The sequence below is a fragment of the Carcharodon carcharias genome, chromosome 12 (genome assembly GCF_017639515.1).
Source record: "Carcharodon carcharias isolate sCarCar2 chromosome 12, sCarCar2.pri, whole genome shotgun sequence".
Lineage (NCBI taxonomy): Eukaryota > Metazoa > Chordata > Chondrichthyes > Lamniformes > Lamnidae > Carcharodon > Carcharodon carcharias.
In genome coordinates, this window is record NC_054478.1 from 42,132,420 (window position 1) to 42,160,167 (window position 27,748).

Below are 27,748 nucleotides of genomic sequence, written 5' to 3' on the forward strand. Positions count from 1 at the left end.
CTTGCAAGCTAATGAGCTGTGGGTTTCATTAGGTCTGAATTAATCGCAAAAACTGTTTCATTAGAACAAAATTTATTCACCAATTGAATGGTGATGATAAGCCAGAATATTCCCCATCAAAACAACTTCATATGTTAATGGATATTCTCAAACCCAGGATGTGGGATTGTTGCAAGATTTTAAAAGGTATCATCAAGGGCAGGAGGGATTTGCATCAATAATTGTCACGGGTGTGATTTTTGCACTATAAAATATGCAAGTTTAAGGATGGGATAGCAACTTGCAAGGTTAACCGCAGGAGGGACTGATCATCTGCACATGGGAACATGAGTGATCAACAGGATGGATGAAGTTCAGAAGTTAAGGGAACAGAGTTTGTAGTATTGATTAAACTTGAAGGAAGCAGGGTACTGATGTTTGTAAGTTATTGGAGGGCACTAATCATTCTAAGTTACATATAAAATATATAACTAAATATATATATATATTTATGTAACTATACACGAGTCAGTGAGGAATGTAAATAAAAAACACAAGAAAGCATATTTGCATGATTTTAAATCAAATTAATAATTGTCACATTAAGGGAAAAATCTATTTCAAAACATTTATTTTGAATTGGTATTAAACATATTTCAAAATAAGTAAAGATCATAACTGTTAATATAATTAAGGGTATTCCAAATAAACTAATCAAGAATTAAATCTTTTGTCTGTGAAATGCTTTTAAGAACATTGTTTATATCCTAATGGCCTCTAGATGGCAGGAATAACTCAATTTAACTTCTTCAAGTTGGTAATAGTTTTATTTTGCTAATATATTTTAATTCTCTACAGGAAATGAAACTTCCCTTTTTATACCTATCACTCCCTCAAAAGGCAGCCGTCTGAAAATTTCAAAAGTGACATTGGTCGATTTTTGTTAATCAAGTGTATTAAAAGCTATGGAACAAGGCAGGTAAAAGAAGTTAAGATACAGATCAACTATGATCTAACTGAATGGCTGAACTGGCTCAAGATGCTGACTGGTCTACTCCTATTTTGATGTTCCTTTTGTCCAAGTGACAGTCTAAAGCACAAACTGCAGTCACTGTTGCATAGGCAAGCGTAGCAATCAATTTGCACCGCAAATGCTCCATAGCAGTAGATGAGTGAATACCAGATGTTTTGTTATGCAACTTAAAGCACACTGCTCTTCCCTTCAGTTGACAGCCTAAGGAATACACAGTAATTCCTCACTTAATATTGTAGTTGCATTCCTGAAAAGCGCTGTTTCTACTTACATCCCACTTGCCATCACTCCTGCTTGCTGAACCTTCCGCGCCATGTCTCTCTGGCTCACCACATCTCCCGCTCCCCAAACGTCTGGCTCGCCTGCGATTATGCTCCCTGACCCTCCTGGTGACTGCTGACCCACCCACTGGCCACCTCTCCTGTTTGCTAGCAGGACAGCCGGCAGCAACCAGGAGGATGGGTGACCAGGGAGGATTGGGTACGGGAGGGTCGACAAGTGGGAGAGTCAGGGGCCGGGAGGGTTGGGGAGTGAGAGAGATTGTTCCAAAAGGCGTGTTTATCGGGCCATGTGACGCTGCGTCACATCTGGCGCGAAACAACCTGAAAGTGAATCCACAACGCTAATTGCGAACACTGGCCGCATTAAAAACACACTGGGTGGAATTTTCCGCTCGGCATGCGGGAGCGCACCCGACACATTCGAGCGTGAAATAGCGTGCGATGACATCGGGCGAGCGTCCCGACATCATCACACACTCACGCGATATTTCAGTTGGCAGGCGCCCGCAAGAGTCGGCAGCACGTCTGCCGACAATTAAGAGACCTATTAAGGCCATTAAAGTAGCAACTGATGGCAGGTTTTTTTGCTGCCTGTCCAACGTTACGGTTGGCGGGCGGGCGAATCGGCCAGGCGGCCTTTGCATTTTTGAAGAAACCTCATCCAAGGGCGGGATGAGATCTGTGATTAATTTAAAAAAAGATTAGAATGTTTTGAAAAAAATCATCCATATGGAGGTGTCTCATTCCGACGCGCAGACATTTTTTCACGATTGTACTTTTTGTTTTTCATTATTTTAAATTAGTCTGCTTCCTGAGGCAGCTCTCTGCCTTCAGGGAGCTTTCCTCCCACGCTCCCCTGCGTCTGTGCTGACTTCAGCACTCGCCCTCCTCCCATCCCCACCCTGGCAGCGCTGAGCCTTTCAGCGCGCGCTAAACGCTGGCTGGCCGTTAATTGGCCAGCCAGCGCGAAATCACAGCCGGTGGCCAATCGTGGTCAGTGGTCCAGTGCTCCCGGGCCCGCCGACCTGAAAATTCTATCCATTAAATCAAAATGACTAAAAATGGGGCAATTTAAAGCAAGTACTTATTTTATAGCTATACAAAAAAAGTGATGATGATTATTTTCACTCATAGTTAAGGTACCACGAACAGTTTTAGGCACCCCATTACAAGACGGATGTTACAATCATGAAAATGAAAACATAGATGCACCTGGAATGAAAATATACCATAATGATGGAGAATGTTTAAAAATCATGGATGTGTTCACTGCAGCAGAGACTAATAATGGTGGTTGGATATAAAATTACTATTCTTGATGGTCATTAGGTCAATTCCAATTTGCATTTATAAAATACCTTTAAAGTAGAAAACTTCCCAATGTGCAGGGGAGGGGGAGGTGGCAAAAACTAAGGAAAAGATCTGCTCTGTTCAAAATGAACTGTGAAATAAAAGGAAACAAAGGGCAGGAGTTTCCGGTCCTGCCACCAAATCAACAGACCTTTTGGAGACCGGTCAAACTTTCCGTCCCATCTGCGACGTTTCCTGCAGCGGGCGGGACCGTAAAATTTAGGCAAAGAGTCAGAGTTACATCACCTGGCCAAAAGGTCAGAAAAGTGGGTTGTGAGAGGTTTTGGAAAGTGAAAATATAGAGATGAGTATGAGTGAGCTAGGGAGGGAACTCCAGAGATTAAGGCTGAGGCAGTTGAATGTCCTATGCTATGGCCTTTATCTTCTTTCCTGGAAGCCAACTTGAGCTTTGTGTTGTGGATCCGATTTACCAATTCGCTGCCATACCTGGCTGGTTATATAAAGCACTATCAGGTCCTGCTGTCCATGACCAAAATGGTTCACTATTCCAGGATAATCCTGGAATGCAAAATTAACCTCTGGTTTCCCCGCTCCATAAACTCCAACAAATACAAGTAGCTCATACATTTACTTATCACTTAGATTGAGACCTTCAATTCAGTTGCCTCTGCCACTTCCCTCCCTTCTAGCTCATCAAACCAAACAGAATCACAGAATCACAGTGCAGAAGAGGCCCTTCGGCCTATCAAGTCTGCACCGACACCTGAGAAACACCTGACCTACCTACCTAATCTCGTTTACCAGCACTTGGCCCATAGCCTTGAATGTTATGATGTGCCAAGTGTTTATCCAGGTACTTTTTAAAGGATGTGAGACAACCCGCCTCCACCACCCTCCCAGGCAGCGCATTCCAGACCATCACCACCCTCTGGGTAAAAATGTTTTTCCTCACATCCCCCCTAAACCCCCTGCCCCTCATCTTGATCTTTTGCCCCCTTGCAACTGACCCTTCAACTAAGGGGAATAGCTGCTCCCTATCCACCCTGTCCATGCCCCTCATAATCTTGTACATCTCGATCAGGTCGCTCCTCAGTTTTCTCTGCTCCAACGAAAACCCAAGTCTATCCAACCTCTCTTCATAACTTAAATGTTTCATCCCAGGCAACATCCTGGTAAATCTCCAGTGCAATCACACCCTTCTTATAATGTGGCAAGCAGAACTGCACACAGTACTCCAGCTGTGGCCTTACCAAGGTTCTATACAACTCCAACATGGCCTCCCTACTTTTGTAATCTATGCCTTGATTGATGAAGGCAAGTGTCCCATATGCCTTTTTCACCATCCCACTAACATGCCCCTCCGCCTTCAGAGATCTATGTACACACATGCCAAGGTCCCTTTGTTCCTCAGAACTTCCTAGTGCCATGCCGTTCACTGAATACTTCCTTGTCAAACATTTCCTAAGATTTCCCTTGCCCTATCCCTGTACTCACATATTTCTCTAATTCCTCTCTCATTTCTCCTCATATCCCTCTCTGACAGCATCTTATCTACCTCTTGCTTCCTTGACCCAATTCCTGCTAAAATGCTAGACACCTTGCTTGCTGATATTGTTAGTGGTTCACTTTCCTCAGATCTTGCCCTTCTCCCCTTCAAATCTGCCATCATCACCCCCCTTCTAGCAAAATATCCTTTACACCTTTTTATTGCAAAAATATTGTCCCATCTTCAACCTCCCTTTCCCCCCCAAAATCTATGAATGCGATTCAGCCACACAAATCCATAATCATTTTTTCTGCAAGTCCATGTTTGAGTCCTGCCACAAATGGCCTTTTTCAAAGTCACAAATGACACCCTGTGTAACTGTGATTGCAACAAACTAACTCTTCTCATCCTCTCTCTTGGCTGGTCTGCAGCCATTCACATGGATGACCACATCATCATCCTTCTCCAATATCTCTCCTCCACCATCCAGCTGAGTGAAACTGCCTGTGGTAACTGAGGGTATAGAACCTCCTGTTTTGTATCGGGGTCACATGAAGCCTTCTGTTAAGGCTCTGACCAGTGAACCCTGAGCCCGGGCAATTCGGGGGGTGGGGAGTGGGGTGGGGTGGGCTTCCTGACGAAAGTCCTGATCGAGCATGTAGCACCTGAAAAGTTCCCGGTAATAAATTTTAGCTAATTCCTGCTGAAACTTGTCTGCTCCCTTGAGTCATTACATTTGGCAACGAGGGCAAAATTAGCTCTGACTGTGTGTCTCGCCCCGTTGTTGTGAGTACATCAGACTTCAAGAAAAAAAATGACTACTCACCAGTCATGTCACCCTTCAGCAGAATCTATCCTTATGATGCAACTATGGAATACTAGAGCCAGGATGCAGAGCACCTCGGATTTTATTTCATTGTGAACGAGATTATCGCGGAGGAAAAGTAGAAAGCAATCCTCTTGGGTGTATGTGGCAGTAAAACATACAACCTCATTCACAGCCTGACAGCCCCGAGCACACCTAATTTTAAGTCCTATAATGAATTAGTGGACCTCATGGAAATGCATTTCCAAAACCGAAGCCATCACATTGCAGCATTTTAAATTTAATTCCAGAGATATGACCCTGGACCATCACAACCTATGTAGCGTACCTCAAGTAGTTGACAGAACACTGCGACTTCAGGGACACATTAAATGCTGTGCTGCGGGACTGATCAGTTTGTGGAGTTAAGGACAAAACCACACAGCGCTGTTTACTCGCTGAGGTTGACATTGACTTTAAGTGCACCCTAGAAATCTCACTCGCCATGGAAAGTGCTGCCAGTGACTCGCAGGCTTTGCAGTACATACAACATGGCGCCGTTCTTCATGTGGGGCGGGAACCTACCGCCGAGCGTGGCATGAAAACCAGACCCACAGCATCGAAGCGAGATGCAATGTTTGCTGTGAGAAACATGAAAAGACCTAGCAGAAACACTTCAGCAGTGACTTAAGTTGTCATAGATGTGAGGGTGACCATGGAGCGGACACCTCTAAATTCAAGGAGGCAGAATGCCTTTACGGCCATAAGAAAGGTCACATGGTAAGGCAATACTAGGCAAAGCTGAAGCAGCCACAAAACAACAAACCAATAGGATTGAATTAAAGAATACAGCAGAGGTTGAAGCTACCGACACCATTCTCTGCATAACATAACTGCTGTGAAAACCAAACTTATTACTGTGACAATCCAAGTTAATAAGAAGCCACTACTAATGGAAGTGGATACAGGTGCCTCAACTACAGTGGGGGGAGAACACACCTTGAGGTGCCCTAATGAAGTAGACAGCCAATAAAACTGGAGCAGACAAACGCTGAATTAAGGACATACACGGGAGAATCTATTCAGGTAAAGGGCATCGCCAAAGTACCAGTTTCTTGCAAGCAACAGACAGTCCAGCTGTCTGTAATAATTGTGAAAGGAGAAGGACCTAGTCTCATAGGGTGAGGCTGGCTATGGAAGATCAAGTTCGACTGGTCTGAGATATTTCACCAATCTGATGGAGTTCCAGAACTTCTAAGAAAATATAACATAGCCGCTCAAGATGAGTTAGGAGAATTGCAGGACTTTCACATGCTGCAAGGATCCCTCAAGTCAGAGTTGGTTCCTCTGGAAAATCATGAAGAGAAACAAAACGAACTCTGAACAAACTGAAGAAACAGTTGGCAGAGAAGACTCAACAATGTTCAATATTCCAGAAGGAAGCCAAGAGATACAGTTAAGAGACTGAGGAATCAGCTGACTGATTTTCTGCGCTTGGCCCATAGCCCTGGAGGCTATGGCAACGCAAGTGAATATCTAAAAGCTTTTTAAATGTTACAGGAGTTTGTGACTCACCCATCCTTTCAGACAGTGAGTTTCAGACCCTCAGCACCCTGTGGGTGAAAAAGTTTCTCCTCAACTCCCCTCATAACCTTCCACTTCTTACCTTAAATCTATGCCCCTGGTTATTGGCCCCTCTACTAATGGAAAATGTGCCTTTCTATCCACCCTATCTATGCCCCTCTTAATCTTTTATATACCTCTATCAGGTCCCCTCTCAATCTTCTTTGCTCCAAGGAAAACAATGCCAGCCTATCCAATCTTTCCATATAACTCAGACCCCCCAAGCCCAGGCAGCATCCCGGTGAGCATCTTCTGCACCCGCTCCATGTGGTGACCAGAACTGCACACAGTACTCCAACTGTGGCCTAACCAGCATTTTATACAGTTCCAGCATAAATTCCCTGCTCTTGTATTCTGTGCCTCAGCTAATAAAGGCAAGTATCCCACATGTCTTCTTAACCACCATAACTACCTGTCCTGCTACCTTCAGGGATCTATGGATATGCACACCAAGGTCCCTCTGATCTTCAGTACTTTCCAGGGTCCTACCCTTGCCTTGTTAGTCCTCCCCAAGTGCATTACTTCACACTTTTCTGGGTTTAATTCCAATTGCCATTGCTCTGCCCACCTGACCAATCAATTGATATCCTCCTGCAGTTTACAGCTATCCTCCTCACTTTTACCACCTTACCAATTTTCATCTCATCCATGAACTTCTTGATCATACCCCCTACATTTCAGACAATGACACTGCTTTTACCAGCATAAAGTTTCAGGAATTTATGGATCTGAATGGAATCATACGTATTAAAACAGCCCTTCACCAGCCATCATCAAATGGCTCTAGCCGAAAGGGCAGTACAAACTTGTAAGTCTCATACGAGAAAGCTATTGGAAGGCACTCTGGAATCTTGGCTTTCCTGCTTTCTTTTCAGTTATTTAATGACACGACATTCAACTATGGGTTCAACCCTTCTGAATTATAGATGAAACAGCACCGATGTACACGGTTACACCTGGGGAAGAATTTTTGGGTCAGCAAGCGGGCACGGGGCCCGCTCTTCAACATGCAAAATGACGCGTGGTGATGTTGGGCGGGCAGGCATCCCGACGTAACCGTGCATCATTTAGATTTTCAGTTTGGCGGGCATGCAGCCAACTCGGCTGCGTGCCCGCCAAACTGTTAAAGGCCTATTAAGGCCATTTAAATACTAGTTAAAACAATAACCTTAAGGTTGGTGGGCAGGCGAAGAGGCAAGAGGCATCCACGGGCGGGATGAGGTTTCATGAAAGGTTTATTACTTAAATAAAGAATTTTCAAACATTTGATAAACATGTCTCAGCTCTTATGACACTGTCACGTGAGGGGACATGTCTAAATATTTTTTTGTGACTTTAATAAAAACCTACATTCTGAACTGAATCTCCCTGAGGCAGCTGTGTCTCAGGGAGATGCCTGCGCTCTTTTGCACCTATGCGTGAAAGAGCGCACTCCTGACTCAGGGAATTCCCACCCCCCGCCCGTACAGGGTGTGCGTCACGCTGGGTGGGCCAATAAAGGCCCACCCACATAAAATGGCGGTGCAACCCTGATCGGGGGCGCTGATCGGGTTTGTGCCCGCCCCCTCACAACTCCCCCCCCCAACAGAGGGAAATTTCTGCCCCTGATGTTTCCAAATTTAGAGGGGAAGATAGAGCGTAATTAGAGTAATAAAAAATTGAACCATGACATACACAGCAAAGCTCGCACATACACTGTTGGGCTTCTGAAATCATTGTCTCAGAGACTGGTCCATTGATTTTCCAAGTACAAATGGGAGACAGAATTGTCCATAAGTATGTAGATCATATTTGTGCCAGAGATATATTCCAAAAACTATTCCATCTGCGATTAACGTCGAACTGTCAATTCCTGAGATGACTGATTAACCTAGAATAGACATGCCCAATACCTCTGTTGAGGTGCCAAACCCTGAATTGACATGTTCCAATGATGTGTCTCATGTTGCAGTTCCTGATCCTGTTGCAGAACCTCAAGTGGTAGAGCTATGTCACTCTAGCTGTATAAGGAGAGCACCTCATAGACTTTAATCACCTGAAATTGTTGTATGTGTACATGTTGCTGGATGTTCAAATGTTTCCGTGTTAATAGAAATTGTAAAATATTAAAGGGGGTGGAAATGTGGTAACTGAGGGTATATCCCCTCCTGATGTCTATCAAGGGTCACGTTATGTTCTGTTAAGATTCCAACCAGTGAGCCCTAAGCGCAGGCAATCCGGGGGCGGGGCTTCCTGACGAAAGTCTTGATCGAGCATGTAGCATCTGAGAAGCTCTCTGTAATAAAGTTTAGCTGTTTCTTGTTGAAACCTGTCTTCTCCATGGAGTCATTACACTGCCCTTGCTTACTTTCATTATTATCGTTGCAGCCTTTGCCAGACAATCACCTGCAATGGCCGTCTCCTACCTCTGGATGCCCTCAAGGATCTATCTTTGGTCTGCTCCTATTTCTTATTTATATGATGCTCCTTGACTACATAAATCAAAGACACATTGGCAGATTCCACATGTGCACTGATGATAACCAGCTCTACCTCATCATCACCTCTCAGATTCCTCCACTGCCTCTGATTTGCCAACTTTCCCAATAATCAATACTCGATAAGTAGACATTTTCTCCAACAAAATATTGGGTGGTAGTCAGCACACCAATCCAGGGCAAGGCAGCATAGTTTATTATCCACATAGTTCCTTGTCCACAATAAGGAGTTTGAAGTTAAGTGAAATAAGTAAGTTTTTCAATGTTAACTGCTATTCTCTACCTTCACTGTCTTCTGCAAAATAAAGCAACTCCAGGATTTTTCCTAGTTCTGTCAAAGGGTCATGATGACTCGAAACGTCAACTCTTTTCTTCTCCGCCGATGCTGCCAGACCTGCTGAGTTTTTCCAGGTAATTCTGTTTTTGTTTTGGATTTCCAGCATCCGCAGTTTTTTTGTTTTTATCCAGGATTTTTGTCTTACTGAAGTGTACTCACTCAGCTGACTATAAGATTAGAGGGGTGGATATGAAGGTGCATTTGAAAGACGCAGTATCCAGTTTATATCCCAAGGTTATCCTAATATTACAATAAATTCCCAGGTGAATACATATTGGACAATACTGGGAAATTCTAAACTTAAAATGCATGGAATACCTAGAAGAGTGACTGACACTGCTAAAGCTTAGAAATTGCCTAAAGCTGATCTGAAATCCATAATTTCCTCACTTTATTCTTTAAAGGGATGTGGGCATCACTGATTGGCAAGACCAGCATTTGTTGCCCATCCCTGATTTCCCTTGAACTGAGTGGCTTGTTAGGCGATTTCAGATGACAGCTAAGAGTCAACCACATTGCTGTGTGTCTGGCGTCACACGTAGGCCAAACTGGAAGATTTCCTTCCTTAAGAATGTAAGAAATAGGAGCAGGAGTAGGCCATTCAACCCTTCTAGCCCACTCTGCCACTCAGCGCGATTATGGCTGATCTTCTACTTCAACAACATTTTCCTGCACTAGCCCTGTATCCCTTGATGTTTTTAACGTGTAAAAATCTATCAGTCTTGGTCTTGAACATACAAGGACGTTAGCAAACCAGATGGGTTTTTATGACAATTGATAATAGCTGTCATAGTCACCATGACAGCGACTAGCTTTCATTTCCAGATTTTATTAATTAATTATATTGACATTCCGCCAGCTGCCATGATCGGATTTGAATCCATGTACCTAGGGTATTAAAAACAAAAATAAAAATACCTGGAAAAACTCAGCAGCTCCGACAGCATCTGCGGAGAGGAGCACAGTTAACGTTTCGAGTCCGTATGACTCTTCAGCAGAACTAAGATAAAAGTAGAAAAGAGATGAAATATAAGCTGGTTTAAGGGGGGTGGGGGTGGAACAGGTAGCGCTGGATAGAGGGCCAGTGATAGGTGGAGATACCTATCACAGACAAAAGGACAAAGAGGTGTTGAAGGTGGTGATATTACCTAAGGAATGTGCTAATTAAGGGTAGAAAGCAGGACAAGCAAGGTACAGATAGCCCTAGTGGGGGTGGGGTGAAGGGAAGAGATCAAAATAGGCTAAAAAGTAGAGATAAAACAATAGATGGAAATACATTTAAAAATAATGGAAATAGGTGGGAAAAGAAAAGCTATATAAATTATTGGGGAAAAAAAGGGGGATCGGATAAAGGGGTGGGGATGGAGGAGGGAGTTCATGATCTAAAATCGTTGAACTCAATATTCAGTCTGGAAGGCTGTAAAGTGCCTAGTCGGAAGATGAGGTGCTGTTCCTCCAGTTTGCGTTGAGCTTCACTGGAACAATGCAGCAGGCCAAGAACGGACATATGGGCATGAGAGCAGGGTGGAGTGTTGAAATGGCAAGCGACAGGAAGGTCTGGGTCATGCTTGCGGACAGACCAAAGGTGTTCTGCAATGCGGTCACCCAGTCTGCGTTTGGTCTCTCCAATGTAGAGGAAACCGCATTGGGAGCAACGAATGCAGTAGACTAAGTTGAGGGAAGTGCAAGTGAAATGCTCCTTCACTTGAACAGAGTGTTTGGGCCCTTGGACGATGAGGAAAGGGGAAGTAAACGGGCAGGTGTTGCACCTTCTGCGGTTGCATGGGAAGGTGCAGTGGGAGGGGTTTGAGGCGTAGGGGGTGATGGAGGAGTGGACCAGGGTGTCCCAAGGGAATGATCCCTGCACCCTGCAAAATGCCGCGGCGGGGGGGTGGTGGGGGGGGGTCGGTGAAGGGAAGATGTGTTTGGTGGTGGCATCATGCTGGGCCTCTAGATTACTAGTCCAGTGACATTTCAACTAGGCCACCATCTCCATACTGAGCTTTGTATTGTCAGGTAAAAGATGGAAAACCACCAAGGAAAGCACTGGAGAAAGTCTGTGGAAAAGGATTTCAACTATAGTAGAACAGAGGCAAGCAATACTACCAAAGTCACAATAAAAGTAAGTAGTTTTGTTAAGGGATGTGAGATTTGGGACTGACTTTTCAACTGCTGATCAAATATTTTTCACTGGAAATGCAGGCAGCCAGCAATTAAAAAACTGGGGGTGATGAAGGGGTACCAGTCAAGGACCACCCTGAGGCAGTTTTGAGGTCCTCCTATACACAGGCAACCAACCTGTCTGCCTGAAACAGGCAGCTTCATGAAAACCCACCATCTGCGCTGGTTGTAGCATCCCAATTTCAGTTTTCAGATACATACTCCTGCATCTGTCATGCTATTTGTGCCATACATTGAACATAGAGACAGTGGTAGGCCATTCGGCCCTTCGGGCCTGCTCCACGATTCAATAAGACCATGGCTGATCTGTTTTGTGCTCTCAACTTCACTTTGCTGTCTGGTCCATAACCCTTGACTCCCTTGTCTATTAAAAATCTACCTATCTATCTAACTCAGCTTTGAATAAAGTCAAGGACCTCGCCTCCACTGCTTTCTGGAGAGGAGATTTCCACATACTTATGACCTCCTGAGAAAAACAAAGTTTTCCTCATCTCTGTCCTAATAGGGAGGCCTCTTATTCTTAAACTGTGTCAGTGCCTGAGCCAGTGTTCCTTAAAAGGGAACCAGGAAATTTTGGAGTTTTAATTATTTTAGGTGGGCAAGAGCAAAAACTATAGTGCTCCCAGCTCATTCAAGGCCTTTACCCTTGACCTGACCTGCTAACTAGCATAACACAGGAATTAAATGATATCTCAGTCTCTCCAAGCTGGCAAGTGTAGCGGGGATCCCACTATAAAACGTTCATTTGATTCAAGCTTCCAACTGGTTCGAACCTTGCACTGGTGCCACTAGTTGAGTGCTGCAGCCAGTCTACCGACTTCATCCCAATTCAGGCAGGCGAAGATCGCCCCCTTGATGTTCAACTTCGGGTCGAGACAAGAGCAGGTATTCAGATTACACATCCTATCTCTATCAGTATCTAGGAATTAGTGACAAGGGGGTGTGGCTGATTTAAATTAGTAGAAGTAAAAAAGGTAGAAATTAAGACTTTTTCTTCCCACATGCAGCGGCCAGGTCCGTGATTGATTCCCGACCACGATTTCACATTGGCTGGCCAATTAGTGGTGAGCCAGCATGAAAGGCGCGCTGAAACGCTCAGCGCTACCGCGGTATGGGCAGGAAGAGCACGAGCACTAAAGCGTAGGCATACGTGAGGGAGCATGCAATGAAAGCTCCCTGAAGGTACAGAACCGCCTCAAGGAGGTGAAGAATTTTTAAAGACAAAAGTAAAAATTTTACAAATGATATAAACATGTCCTCACATGTGACTCAGTCGTGTGAAGAGGGACATGTAAAAATTGATGTTAAAAAATGTTTATTTTTTTTTAGTAACAGTTGGAAACCTCATTCCACCTGTGGATGAGGTTTCGTAAAAAATGCAAAGGCTGCCTGGCCTATTCGCCCGCCTGCCAACTGAACGGTTAAGCGGGCAGCGAAAAATGCAAATTAATTAACTGCCTAAAAGCCTTAATAGGCCTCCTCCTAATTGTCGGCAGGAGCGCTGCCGCCTCTCATACGCGCCCACAGACGAAATATCGCGAAAGTGCACAATGACCTTGGGAAGCTTGCCCACCTGACCAAAATATTGCAAGAGTGCACAATGATGTCTGGCAAGGGTCCCGATGTCATCGCGCACTATTTCACTCCCGTTCAGGTCAGGCTTGCGCCCCCTCATGGGATGATAAGTTCTGCCCATAGTGATGTAAATTTTGGAACACAATACCTGTACCAAAAGTGGCTATTGAAACTGATTTAAGCAATTGATGAGGAAAATGTAAAAACCACGCCAGGAAACAGTAGGAGCATTAGATTATATTGGAGTAGATAGCTCCAGTGTGGAGCTAGGAGTGTCTTGCTTCTTTGGTTAGACTCTATAGTTCTTTGAATTAAAGTACATTAGCATTATTAGGTACCACATACTGGATGAGCGATATTAATTAATTTAGGTTGCCTTTTATTGAATACAACAATAGCCCTGAAACATAAGTCTTCTGGTTCCCTATTTATAATTAATTATGGATGTCATTGAGCCAATTAATTCCTTATTTTAACCATTTTATTTCAATTGTGCTTGCAGTAGTCCCTACAGTGACAGACCACTCACAATGGGTAAACATTAGAATGTATATTGTTTATCTAGGCGTCATTTCCTTGTGAATGCGGGAGAATGCCCATGATGTGGTCTGCATTATTTGAAATTATGGTTTCTTTGGGCTCTACAAGGATATGTAGAAGTACATATGAGGATCTGAAGCTGACTACATTTTGAGTAACACTTCAAAATAGCTGACGCTAGGTATGTTTTGTAATCAGAAGTGGTCCTTCAGAAGTGTTCCTTATTTAGTGATTAATGACATTTATTGTGAAACCTTTTTGCATATTCCATCAGTTGATTACACTAGTGCAGTAATACTGCCAGGCTATGGTGCTAAAAAAGGCAGAGGATACTCTGTATAAGAAAGCATGTACTGCTGTCAATTAATTTTCAACAAAGGAAATTACCTGGTTACACCTCAGACACTAACTGACATGCTGGGAACAAAAATATGTTTTACTATTACTAGAATCATATCACATCTGTTGAGTCCTTGCTCTAAATTATTAAAATGTTATAACACCCAAGTTTTTACAAATTGAGGTTGTCAATCTGGAGCAGCTAAGATATCACAGAAAGCGAAGTGTAAAAAAATGCATTGAAAGCAGCACGAAGAGTTAGTGGCAATCAGCAGTCAAACAACAACCTCTACATCCAGAGGTAGCTGTGCAGCTGGCCTGTTTTAGAGACAGGTGTTCAGCAAATGAGACCAGCATGTCTTAGACCTTCAGCAGTCAACCTTATTACAGGAGCCTGAGCTATCTAAATGGTATTCTTCTTGTAAATAATTTCTAATGTTGCATTAATACTTCAGTCAAAAGAACAATCACATAATGACAAGCAACTAACTGTTACTTGTCGGAGGTTGTGATTGATTTCAAGGCAATAAAATAAAATTAAGAGCATTTACACATTCTGAGCACAACCGCATTAACTCAAATTTATTCAAGGAAATGAGTCAGACTTCAAATTAAACTCTGTTTAGCCAACTAATTCCAGGGCTTATGTTCCCCAGTGGTCAAAAAGTAGCTGTGATGAAAGGCTCCGACACCCTTAATCACACACCATGTGCGTGGCATTTAGAAGTGAAAATTTCCCATTAACTTCACTAAATTTTAACATGACCATTAGTAAACCTCGTGTAGTGATTCTCAGACTGGGGTTCTGTAGATACTTTTCAGGGGTTGCTAAAAATAACATGAATGGGAGCCATTGCTGTGCTGGCACAGATCGAGCATGCACCGTTGGCCATCATTTTGATTCCCTTGCTGACCTAGCAGCATAGCCAAGACGTTGCACATGGGAGTATTTGATGTCAGATCTCGGAGACTTATGCCCTAACACAGTGAGCTACTGGTAAGCAATCACCAGGTGGGCATTGGGACTGAGGCAGCTCTGGAAACAGACGCATAACCAAAATAGTGGGACTTGAACAGACTCAGCGTCCAAGGGAGGAAATGAGAGGCTCCAGGGACACAGAATAGATTCATTGGTCTTGGGCTGAGGAGGAAAGGAAGGTGCACCATGTCAGTCTCATCCAGGGGCCTGGAATGCTGATCTAACCAAGCTCTGTTTAGTGTGTATGGCAGCTGGGCCTATGAATGGACCCAGACTAAAGCCACAGTCTCAGTTACTGGCAGTGTTCCCATGACATAAATGCTGCATACCAGGCAGCTTGTCAATGAAATTCTCCAGTGCAAACAGCCCGATAAACTGCAGAGGAGGAGGAAAGAAAACCTTTGAAACATTCAGCAGCCATGCAGTGAGTAAGTGGGTGTTCCCAACAGGGGCCACCAAGCCTTGCCCTACTCCAAGAAGAGCGTGGAGGTGTTGTACAGTGGAATAATCAACAGGGAATGATGTTGCACCAGTAGAGTTACCATTCAGCTAAAGAGAAGGTAAATGTTTTCATATATGAATCACATAAATGTTCATTATTGGCAGCCCTGGCAAAAATTCATTCTAGTTTCTTTAAAAGAACACTGATCAACTTTACATTCAGAAATGTAAAGACGCAAGTAGTTTATAGTTTTGTAATTTAGGTGACTAGGTGGGGGAGGAGGTGCAGTCTGTGATTACTATTTGAAAAGGGGTCCTACAACCAAAACAAAAAGAATGAACACCACTGACCGATTGGGTGTATCTTTCCTGCAGAGGAAGGTGCACAATTCACTTTATTATCTAGCTGTAACACTACTGTAGCAAAATTAGGTTTATGTACTGTTGCGGTTCAATTTCAGGGTTACGCATGGTTCTGGTTGGGGAGTTATTTAGGATTGTGAAGAGTCAAAATGTCCATCAACACAAGACTGCCTTCCACTGGAATTTTTTAAAAATCACCCAAGGGACTCAGAACTTCCAAAACAGTCAGTAGTTCTTGCAGAATATTTTTTCATATATTAATATTATAAGTACATTTTCAGAGTGCAAAGTCCCATAACTACTGGATTCTTCCTTTGAATTTTAAGAGGGTATATCCTAGCAAGTCACCCAATGGTCTTAAGAAAGACAAAAAGCTCCACAAATTGAGGTTTAAGTCTAAATATTTTAAACCACCACCTTTTAACAAAACCTTACTCAAATATCCTGATTTCTATTCATTTTACATTAAAAAAAAGCTTTTGACAAATAGTTGCAACTGTAATGAAATCTCAATAATTTCAATTCATTTTCCTTGAGAATACATTTTACTCATGATCATAATGATGTCTGCCACAGTAAGACTTTCAAATTCTGTCTTTTAATCGTCTGTACTCTATTCAAATGCATATTTTCCCATTTGATCCATTTGTCTTAAAAGTCTATGTAATGTTAGACAACCAGTGCCATAGGTAGTTTTGATATTCTCTTTAAAACAAGCTCTGTTACAAATAGTGTTCCTTGGTATTGGACTGTGTAGAATGAAGTGTCTTTTATAAAAATTATATCTTATAGTTTTGTGCCTGGAAGCATATTAAATTTCAGATCCTCAAAGTGTGACCTTTCACTAAATAACAGCAAATCACATATATTCAATTGGAACAGTTTAACACATTCTTTCTGATTCATGAGCCACTATTTTAATGGCCAGAGATTCTGCTTTGATTTACCGTTACCATGGAAATCATCATCTTCCACACTAAGATATTACTGCTGTAGTGTATTCAATGTCTTTGCAAGGGGCCCGCTAAAAAAAGCACATGACTATGAAACACACCACTCTTCAACATGTGCATGAAAATAAATAGTGACTATTACTAGAGTAAAATACATGCTACAATCCATTGTTAGCCCAGCTATACAATCACACAGCTCTTCTACATTAACCATAGCGAAAACTGTGATATTTCTCTCTTTCTCCCTTTCTGTAGTTAGAACAGCCAAAATGATATCCAATTGCTTCACTAATGCACTTCAGTTCTTTTTTTGTCTTCCAGTTTACAAATTTTTCCCTCTATCCCTCTTTAACTCTGTACCCTGTTACTTGCTCCCTTCACAATATCCATTCGCACCATTCTCTTCAATCTTGTTATCCTTTGAACAGTCACCTTCTTTCATGGTGTCTTTTTCACTTCGCACTCTACAAACCTGCTTTCAATTCAATCTCCCATCTTGACTGCCTCTTGCTTTTACTCCCTCTTGAGAGGTGCACAACAAACAGATGTCCCTTACCTCTATTCTCTCAAGATCGTAAGGCTGAGAGGGTCCTGTAAATGGGGTCCCTGGCTATTAAACCTCTTCATGAACCAACAAGAAACACACAAGCATGCAGTTTTACATCATCAAGCTGCAATTGTGATGCCTGCCATTTGCTACTACCCTGCCTCATTGTGTCATTCTAACTCCTGTTGTCTTTCCTTTTTCCTCTTGGTCCTTGTCACAGTTAGAGGCTTGCAGAAGACATCTTAGAAGGGGAGAATGCTTCTCAAACTACAGCATCATGTGCTCCATTCACAAGAACCAGCATAGAAACTGACTCCCCAACTTGGTTAAGAGTATGGGACAGGGCTTTGCATGTGGTGAGCCTGTAGCACAAGTGGGCTGCAGCAGGTACTGATGGCAAGGCCCAGCCATAATGAACAGCTCAAGGCAAGGGGACAGCCCTCTCCCAGGTGTGCTGAGAAATGCAGGGATGAGGGCATCAGCGACCAATCAATGAGAATAAAACTAAACTGCTTGTGTCATACAAACAGTTTTTTCAGATACTGGAAGGCCTAGCAAAGAGCTTCACCACATTGGCCAGAGTTCACTTCGGGCAGAACTTTGCCCTTGGTGGACGGGTGGGCCCCACCGGCTCGGCGGCGGGCAGGTAGCCAACCCCCGCCACTGAAACAGGACCCACCGCCATATGCACTTCCTGTGCGGGGGAGGGGGGGAGGAATTCCCCATCTGTCAAAGTGCGCTCTTTCATGCATGCACACGAAAGAGCACATTGCTCCCTGAGACGAAGTGCTGTCTCAGGGAGATTACTGACAGTCTAGAAAACTTTAAAAATAGAAAAATGAAAAAATTATTAACGAGATGGGACATGTTAATAAGAAGCACAGAAACTTTATTAAAGTTTTTAAAACCGGACATGAAACCTCATCCCACCAGTGGATGAGGTTTCATGAGTTTTCAGAAGCCCGCTGGGGCTCCTGGCCTGCCTGCCAACCTTAAGGTTGGATGGGCAGGGTTTTTAATTATCTTAATTATCCTGTCAATGACCTCAATTGGCCATTGACAGGTTTGCGGGCGGACAGCTGATTTCGCTGTCCACCCGCCTTCCTGAATATTTAAATGGACCGGGATGACGTCGGGGGATCCTCCCGACATCATCCCGTGTCATTTTTGTATCGGAGAGCCGACGGGAAAATTCTGGCCTTCCAGTTTCCATGAAGTAATTTCTATTGCATCCGCATTGTGAAAATATTCATTAGGCACCCACAGGCTCCCAATGAGTGCCATTCCAACTTCACAGTCAGTGGCAATTAAATTTGTTATTGGGAGTTTCTAGTAGGAAAGAACAGTATTTTTTTTCCTAATCATCTATACCAATGCTTTCGAACAGTTGGATTAAAATCAGAGCCTGGAGAGTTTTCAGGATTTTTGCACATTGCTTGATGCATCAAGCAAGTGTGAAACCAGAAATTCCCAAGTTATTAATTTTAGTAAACAATATTTGTGAATTTTGCCTACTGACTTCCCCTGCATTTTAGGCTTCCATATCGGTTGCTTAAGTACTTAATAAAAGGATATGAGCCGTAGCCTAAATAAATAATTTCATTATTTGTAGTAATTTCCATTTTTATGACTGGGAACACTAAAATCAGATATCAAATCACCTTGTGGTCCCCAGTGCTCAGTTTACTTTTCCATTATTAGTTCTACTGCAAAGTAGTACCCATAGTCTGGAATGAAAATGACTTCACGTAAATTTGAGATTATCCTTTATTAGCTGAAGTACCAGCCCCTTCAATAGATTTTCTTCTGTGTAGCTGACTACTAAAACGGACGTAATGAATTCTCATCTTAAAAATAATTCTGTACATACAGCCTAACATATTATTCAGATACAGGTGTGTGAAGAGCCCTCCAAACAGAAACTTCACACAAACATCTGCACAAATTGCAGCACTATTGCAAAATATCATTAATACAGTCTGATAATCAACCTGTTTGGCCACATTATGAATGCACCTTCCATGGCCATCGAATCCAAAGGTGGGACTTGAACCTGGAGCTTCTGACCGAGAGGTAGGGATGCTGTCACTGCATTGCAAGACCTCTCAAAATCATAGCAGGAGTCTAATATCTAAAATGACTTCTGTAAAAGGATAGAGGCATGGAAATTTGTCTTGGATGCTATTGCATTGTCCACTTGTTAAATGCCCCACTTCATTGTCAGTTCTATTGAAACCAACGGAACTAAATATACAGTAAAGAGCATTATAGGCAGCCAATTCAAAACCACCCATTTTGCATTATTGCTTAAAACTTGCTTTCACCTAGACTGTCTATTTTGCATTTTTCTTCACTCTTTGAATGCTTGCAATTCTTCACATGAAATTTGATTACCCAGATGGAAAAAATATTAAAAACTGGGAAATAAGAACACTGGTCCAAACCAGTCTTGTACACCTTAAAATGGAATACCAGTAAAAACTGGGAAATCAGAGTAATGGGCCAAACTGTTTTTTGCCCTTCTGGATAGGAAGTAATTTGCCCAGTATCAAACAAGGCATAAAGATCAAATCCATTCCTCTAGCTATAATGGAAGATGTGATGCATCCTCATTCCCAGTATATAGAGTAGAGTTCTCTGTTGAAATCCCTGGGTCTTACTATCTTTAGCATGTGGGCTTGTTTCCACTGGACTTTAGAAGGGTGAGGGGTGACTTGATTGAAGTATACAAGATCCCGAACGGCCTTGACAAGGTGGACGGTGAAAAGACGTTTCCTCTTATGCATGAGTCCAGAACAAGGGGGCACTGTTTTAAAATTAGGGGTCGTCCTTTTAGGACAGAGATGAAGAGAATTATATTTCTCTCAGGGGGATGTGTGACTTTGGAACTCTCTGTTACAGAAGGTGGAGGAGCTGGGGTCATTGAATATTGTTAAGGCAGAGGTAGATAGATTCTTAGGGAAGGGAATCAAAGGTTATCGGGTGTAGATGGGAATATGGAAATCAAAACACAAGAAGATTGAATGGTGGAGCAGGCTCGAGGGGCCGATGGTCTACTCTTGTTCCTATTTCTTATGAAACATGGAAGTCAATGGGTTTTTCGAGGCTTTTGAACCTATATTACCATATCATTTCTGATTTCCTGACCAATTAGTGCGGGTGTAATTCCTCTCCAGTATTTAAAGGGACCCTTGAAACAGGGGGCAGTATTTAATGTCCTACCCTGTGGCATGTTCAGTGGCGAAGGGCACATTTAATCAGGTGACAGGGTGGTGGGTGGGGACCCTGCCACCTTCCTGCTCCTCCGCAATTAAGTAATGACTTTCCCGCCCTGCTGCCAATTGAGTCCCTCAAGTGGCCAATAATGCCCCCTTTAAGGGCCTTATCCTGCCACCGTTAGTATTAACCCAGTGGTTCGCCATGTGTGGAGCATGGCAAGCAAATCCTGGTTTGTTTGCTTGCAGGCTCCGCAGAGGTCCCTTGTTCAAAGGCACTTGGTGCCTGATCATGGGACCTGGCATTGGGAAGGGTGGTGAGGGGTGCCCCCCATGAGTGCCACACCCCTGCCCCTGCTGCCAGAAGCCTTCATCCACCCTCCCCTGTGACCCCAACCATCATCCTTCTGTGCCTGGGTTGTTCCTTGTTTCGAGGCCTTAGGTTGGTGTAGTAATGGCAGCACGCACCATCTCCCCAGCTGAGTATAGAAGAGTTGATGGCCTCTGATTGGCTTGCATGGGACTTCTGCTTCCTGGGGTCCTTGATCCTTGGAAAAGGTCCACCGCTGGCCTGTTAAGTGCCTGATTCACTTAACTTGATGAACCTTCCCTAAAAGACGTGAGGCAGAGTTCCAGGTGGCTCTCTGACCGAGACCTCCATTGTCTCCATTAAATCCAGCCCATGCAATCTGAAGGAATTTGGAAAGTGTAGTTGCAAGCCAAGGAAAGGAAGTGAGAGAATGGAGTCAGAAGGTCAAAGACTGCACCTCGGTTGATGCCTCCCTGGACATGTTGCTGGATCTATGGACGTTTAAAACGATTTACTGTTCCCTGGCAACAATAGGAAGAAGCTTATTGGGACACCTAGAAAGCATGATTGAAGTAACATAAGTCAGCAAGAGCAGCCTGGAGCCACATTCATGGATGCAATCCAGGAAATAGTTCAATGATCTAAGCAGTGAAGAAAAGGTTGCAGTAATGGTACACATCCTCAGAAATGTCAATTCTATTTCTCTCTCACAGATGCTGCCAGACTTGCTGAATATTTCCAGCAATTTCTGTTTTTATTTTAGATTTCTATTCTATTTTGCTCTTGTTTCGTGTTTCATTCATCCATTAAAAGTGCTTTATATTCCAAGTCCACTTATGAGTCTTCAAAAAATTGTAACCGTGGCTGGTAAGGCATTTGAGGAATTAAATCTGCAGTCAGGAATTTAAATGAAGAACTGTGCTCTCTTCAGTAACTCTTTCTGTGAAAATCAGTGTCCAAGGAAGTCATCTGTGTTTGCATATTGAGGCTAAGGGACTATGCTTAGGTAGTAAGTACCATGTGGTGTTTTTCTTTTAACAAATTAGAATAGCTATTTTTGTTGTTGCTCTGAAACCCTAATTTGAGTGTCTCAAATATTTACTGCTCTCTGTGGTATCTTTTGCATTTAAACCTGCTGAGGGCAATACCGTTGAGTACTTTCTCCTTCTGTTCTTTTGAAATTGGTGTTTATAGTTGTGGGTCTCCTCAAGAAGAGGTTTATTTTTTTAAAAATCAGCTAAAAGGCAGCAAAAATCAATCTGAAACAAAAGAAAATGACCAAAGGTGCGTGGGGGGTGTGTGGGGGGCATAGAAATCGGATTATGCTATTGTGCAGATTCTTGTTGGAGATGGGAACAGGAAAGCATGCATGTCACTACACAGCATGATGTAAAACATGTTAATGTGAATGTGTTTGGCTTGTTTCCCTAGAACTAGATCAATCTTGGGCAAGCTCCTCCCATGAAGAGTGAAGGTTATACTGACATGCAGATTTTAATGTTCTCATAACTTAAGCACTGAATTTTTTTTTTGCTCTTAAGACGAAATGACAACTGCAAAATAGATAAGTTACAGGTGACCCCCTAGGTGCAATTGATACGCTGGAATGTGCAGCACACACACATGTAGAAGAGTGTGCAAAGTTAATGTGAACAGATTAAAATATATCTTCTTAAACTTCAATGACAAATCTTGCCTCAAGAAACTTAATGATGTCCAACGTAGAATGCCGATTTGTGCCAATTTATTAGAGAGTCACATTCTTCTATTTCTGAGGTAAACTTTCCCAAAATAGTTTCTATAACTGACTGCGTTTCTTAAAGTTCTTTCTTGGGATGTGAGCATGGAAGATAAGGCCAGCATCTTGTTGCCCATCCCTAATTGCCTTTGAGAAGGTGTTCAATGGAATAAGTTTATCACAGAATTATTTTCAGCAACTTGCTGATGAAGCTGTTTGTGGCTGCAAAAATGTCATTACATGAGGGACAAACATCAGCAGCAAAATACGGAGACATGTTAATCTAATTCAGCTGGTGGAAAAGCAATGTGATTCAATTGGATGCCCAATTTTACTTCACTGGCCATGTGTAAAACGGATGGCTGATTAGCTTCCTGCCCGATGGGTTATACAAAGAAAGAACAAAGAAAAGTACAGCACAGGAACAGGCCCTTCGGCCCTCCAAGTCTGCGCTGATCATATTGTCCGTCAGCTAAAACATTTTGCACTTCCGGGGTCCGTTTCCCTCTATTCCCATCCTATTCATGTATTTGTCAAGCTGCCTCTTAAACACCACTATCGTACCTGCTTCCACCACCTCCTCTGGCAGCGAATTCCAGACAGTCACTACCCTCTGCGTAAAAAACTTGCCCCGCACATTACCTTTATAGTTTTCTTCTCTCACCTTAAATCTATGTCCCCTGGTAATTGACTCTTCCACGCTGGGAAAAAGCTTCTGACTATCTACTCTGTCCATGCCACTCATAATTTTATAAACTTCTATCAAATCACCCCTCAATCTCCGTCAGTCTAGTGAGAACAATCCGAGTTTCTCCAACCTCTCCTCATAGCTAATAACGTCCAGACCAGGCAGCATCCTGGTAAACCTCCTCTGCACCCTCTCCAACACCTCCATATCCTTCTGGTAATGTGGTGACCAGAATTGCACGCAATATTCCAAGTGTGGCCTAACCAAGGTTCTATATAGCTGCAGCATAACTTCCCAGCTTTTATACTCAATACCCCTGCCAATGAAGGCAAGCATGCCATATGCCTTCCTGACTACCTTATCCACCTGCGTTGCCACTTTCAGTGACCTGTGGACCTGTACACCCAGATCCCTCTGTCCTTCGATGCACTTAAAGGTTCTGCCATTTACTGTGTATTTCCTGCCTGTATTAGACCTTCCAAAATGCATTACCTCACATTTGTCCGGATTAAACTCCATCTGCCATTTCTCCACCCAAGTCTCCAACCGATCTATATCCCGTTGTATCCTTTGATAATCCTCTTCACTATCTGCAACTCCTCCAACCTTGGTGTTGTCTGCGATGTTATGTTGTACTTAACCCTCAACTAAGCCGGTTAAAAAGTGATCTTCCAAATTTTTTAAGTAGAATTTTTTTTAAAACTGAAGAACTTTAAGGAAGGTAACAGGAGTTCTGCAATGCCACTTTTTTAACATGTTACTTCATATACTTCAGTCTTTCTTGCTAACAGTCAAAATTAACTGAACATGTCTAAAAATAATTAAACAATTCTGCAGTGTTTCTCTCAATTTTAAATTATGACACTCCTTCAAAGATGTATTATAACTAAGCATCATTTCACTTTCACAGATGGTATGGTAAGCTCATTTTTCCGATGTGCTGTTTAAAAATATATATTGTTTACTTTGAAACCTAAAGAGATTTCAATCACCTGCTGGATGCTTTACTGAACCAGCAAAAGTTCCCCAAAAGTTGCTCCCCTGAGGTGCAGTACTTACAGGGGTGCTGGTTTGGAAACTTGTAGTCCACAGGCCCCAATTATCCATCTAATAATTTGAAAAGGTGAAAGTCAAACACTGTGGCCATTGTGCTGGCCATTTGATTGGCGTTCAGCCCTCAAGAGGCGGAACTTCCTCCCAGAGAGGGACAGAAGTCCCACCTTGAGCTAATTAACAGTCTGACGGCTGTAAAATGGCTGCAATCTCGCCTCCAACTTTTAAGCAGGGAGTTAAGGCCACTGCCTTCACATAAAATTCCAGCTTATATCTCCACTCCTTCATTATTGCTGGGTCAAAAACCTGGAACTCTCTCCCTACCAGCACTAAACCAAACGGACTGCAGTGTTTGAAGAAAGTAGCTCACCACCACCTTCTCAAAAGCAATTAGGGATGGGCAACAAATGATGGCCTTTCTGGCAATGCTCACATCCCAATTAAAAAGGAGAAAAAAGTCATTCACCAGTTTCACATTTCACCATAGATATTCAAAAAAATTGTTTGAAGACGATTAAACCCATTGGCTGACTTTCTGTGATAGGAGCCACCTTGGGCCTTAACTTCTGGAGGAGTTGCAATTGAGTCAGATTGCCACTCCCCTTGTAATTTCTTACCTTCAAATCCAGGCACTCCTATCTCGCCCGACCTTCTGACTCAGGCCAGGCGGGATCCATGCAATGCAGCATGTTCCCGGGGCCTACCGTTGAGCGCTGTAGAGTCTAAGGTAATAAGCCATGTCCCCTCTTTCTTTTACAAGTGGTGGGGTGGGGGAGGTCAGTCGGTGGGTGTCAGTCAGGAGATCGGCGGGGGGGGGTTGGGATGTGGGGGTTGTCGAGGCGTCTTGTGGGTGATCGGGGGTAGTCCGAGGGGATGGGGTGCGGGGGCGGGGGGGGGGGGGGGTGGATTGGTGGGTCCTGGGGGTCCAGTGGGTGCAGTGGTGGTCAGTACAATAGTTATCCAGAAGCTAGAAGTGGTTTTAATTCTTCTAAATGTTTCTGGTAACTATTGATGTAACACAGTCGGCACCATCCGAAGTTTGCCATTCAAATCGCATATTCAGATGGTTCCCATTGCAGGGCAACTACCCACTGGAAGTTTGAACTTTCCGGGCAATTGCCATGCAATCATTACCTGGGAACTTCTGGTGGGGGGGGGTTCCCTAGGGCATCTTGGGGTTACCCCCACCCAGGTCCACTGGCTAGGAGCTCAGAAATTATGGGCCCATGTCTGATATCTATGACCTTCTCTCCCCATTTTGTTTCACTCTACCCTACAAAGTTACTTGCCGATGTTCCCGTTTCCAGACAAAGCATAATACTACCTTATCTCTTTTCAGATGCTGATAAACCTTGGTTTGATTTGTTCAACTCACCTTGGCATGTCCTGCCTTTGTTATCGAAGCGATATCAAACAGCTGCCCAGTGTAATATTGTACTCCACTGAACATAATCACAGCAATACTGTCACCTTCCTTTTCTATTGTAGATAAAATATCTTCTGCTCTCAGGGTCTTTTCTCCCTACGAAACAAACAGTGACCACGTTTTTAAACTCGAAATTTAAGAAGCAAAATTATAGTTTTTACAATCAGGGAACATTTGCCTTTAGAATATTTTTCAATTCAATGTGGAATATGGTTCCAAGATTTCAAACAATTCAGAAAAGCTAACACCTATCATTATTCTTGAATTTGTCTATGGCATCTAAATTAAGCTATCTACTTTAAATACATAACTAGTATTTATGTTATATTGACAGTAGCCTTCACATCAGTGAAAATAAAATACACTACATTGCACTTCACTCTTCTAAAATAAAAGGATTTCACACAAAGATCATTTACTTCATACAATCACAAATAAACAAAAATACAATAGGTGCAATCCCAGATAGTCAAGCAAATACATTAGCAGAGAGACAGTGGAGATGTTAATGTTTGATATCAAGAAGGGTAGGACAATTACATGATATTCCCTTTGCATATTAGAAAAAGATGCCATGAAAATTGAATTTGAACCTTGCAACAAGGAGGAAATGCCCTCCATCATCTCCCAGGTCCTATTCAAACTCAAGTTGTCCATGGATGGTGAAGTTTACTTTTGATACAAAACTACATTTTCCATGTTTAATTCTATTATTGGGCTTCAATGGTACAAGAGCGAAATTACATATTTGTTTGGATAGTCTTATGACTATTATTGGCCTCACTTCAGTATCTCAGAGTTGAATAGAACTGATCAGACCAGTGACATAACCAATGTGAGAATGCCAGATTTCAAACAATCAGAACAATTTTTATGACAGAAAAAAGGGGTGCATTTTTGCCTTTGTCCTGATGAGTGCAAGGTGAAAACATTCGCCAGCATGTCCCCCATCTCAGCAATAATTTTGAACCTACAATAAGCAGGTTACTGCAAAGAAATTTGACATACAACAGAATACCTGTTGATGGCACCAGGTTGGAGATATATCCTCAGATTCAACTTAATACACCGAGTATTTTTATTATAATATAACATCATGATAACATCATTTACACACTGCGTATCAAGTGTCAAACTAGTACACTGTTCCTATATTTGATCAGGTCACCTTGCTAGTTTTAATAAGTAAATGGAAAACTTGAGCAGCAACTCAAAGAACACCTAAAGAAAGTTCATGGAGAGGACTCTGGAAGATGGAGATGGAGATAAAGATGTAAGAAGGAAAGATTAAAGGAGCTGGAATTTCATGGCGTCGGGCCTACTCTGGAGGCTTTTAAAAATGGTAAGCGGGACTGAATGCAGATGTCCCACCCCCATTTCTGGAAGATCCAATTTTTGCCAGTAGGTGAAAGGGGACTGGGTGTAAATCACACAGGTGGGAAACCTGAACTCAGCAGGGCCATTTGAAATTAGCACTGAGTTCAGACAGATCCCAATTTTGCTACAGTAAGGGCCTTAACAGTGTGCAGTGCGGAGTCACAAATTTATGAAGGAGACATGAAGACTATTGAAGGGCAGATAAGTGTCATGATCTGAAGTTATTTAAATTCCCAGCCCTTTAAAAATGGAAAAAAAAAAACGTGGCTGCAGCTGTCAGTTAAAATTTGAAAAAAACATGCTGCTGGAGTTCAATGATTAACAGGCAACCTGGTATGGTTTAGAAAAAGCCATTAACATCTGTTCCTGCAGATCTAATAGACTTCATTGTTGATATTTCCCAAGGGTTGTTATTACAGCTGAGACCATTATGAATGCTTGGTGGAGTTTCAAATGCTCCAAAAGCATTCACGTCAGCAAGGGGAATGGGCTGAGATTTTGATTGACAGTTTTAAGATCCCACTGATTCACTGCCTTTGGTGTAGTTAATAAATAGAAGTTTGTTTTTATAACAGGTTGTCCACTTTAGAGGGCTTAAGCTCTTTGCTTTTTTTTCTCCAGTGTCTAGTGCTGTATGAATGAAAACGCAATTAGATTGCCAGAAGCTTATTTTTTTCTTCTCCATGATTCC

The 27,748-nt window shown here is 42.7% G+C and overlaps 1 protein-coding gene across 1 annotated transcript in view; it reads right to left on the reverse strand.

Annotated features, from left to right (window-relative positions):
• Positions 1 to 27,748, reverse strand: part of kynu (kynureninase) — a 166,539-nt gene that overhangs the window by 61,614 nt on the left and 77,177 nt on the right. Inside the window, 1 exon segment of the mRNA XM_041200223.1 lies at positions 25,630 to 25,776. Coding sequence (XP_041056157.1) covers positions 25,630 to 25,776 — 147 coding nt within the window.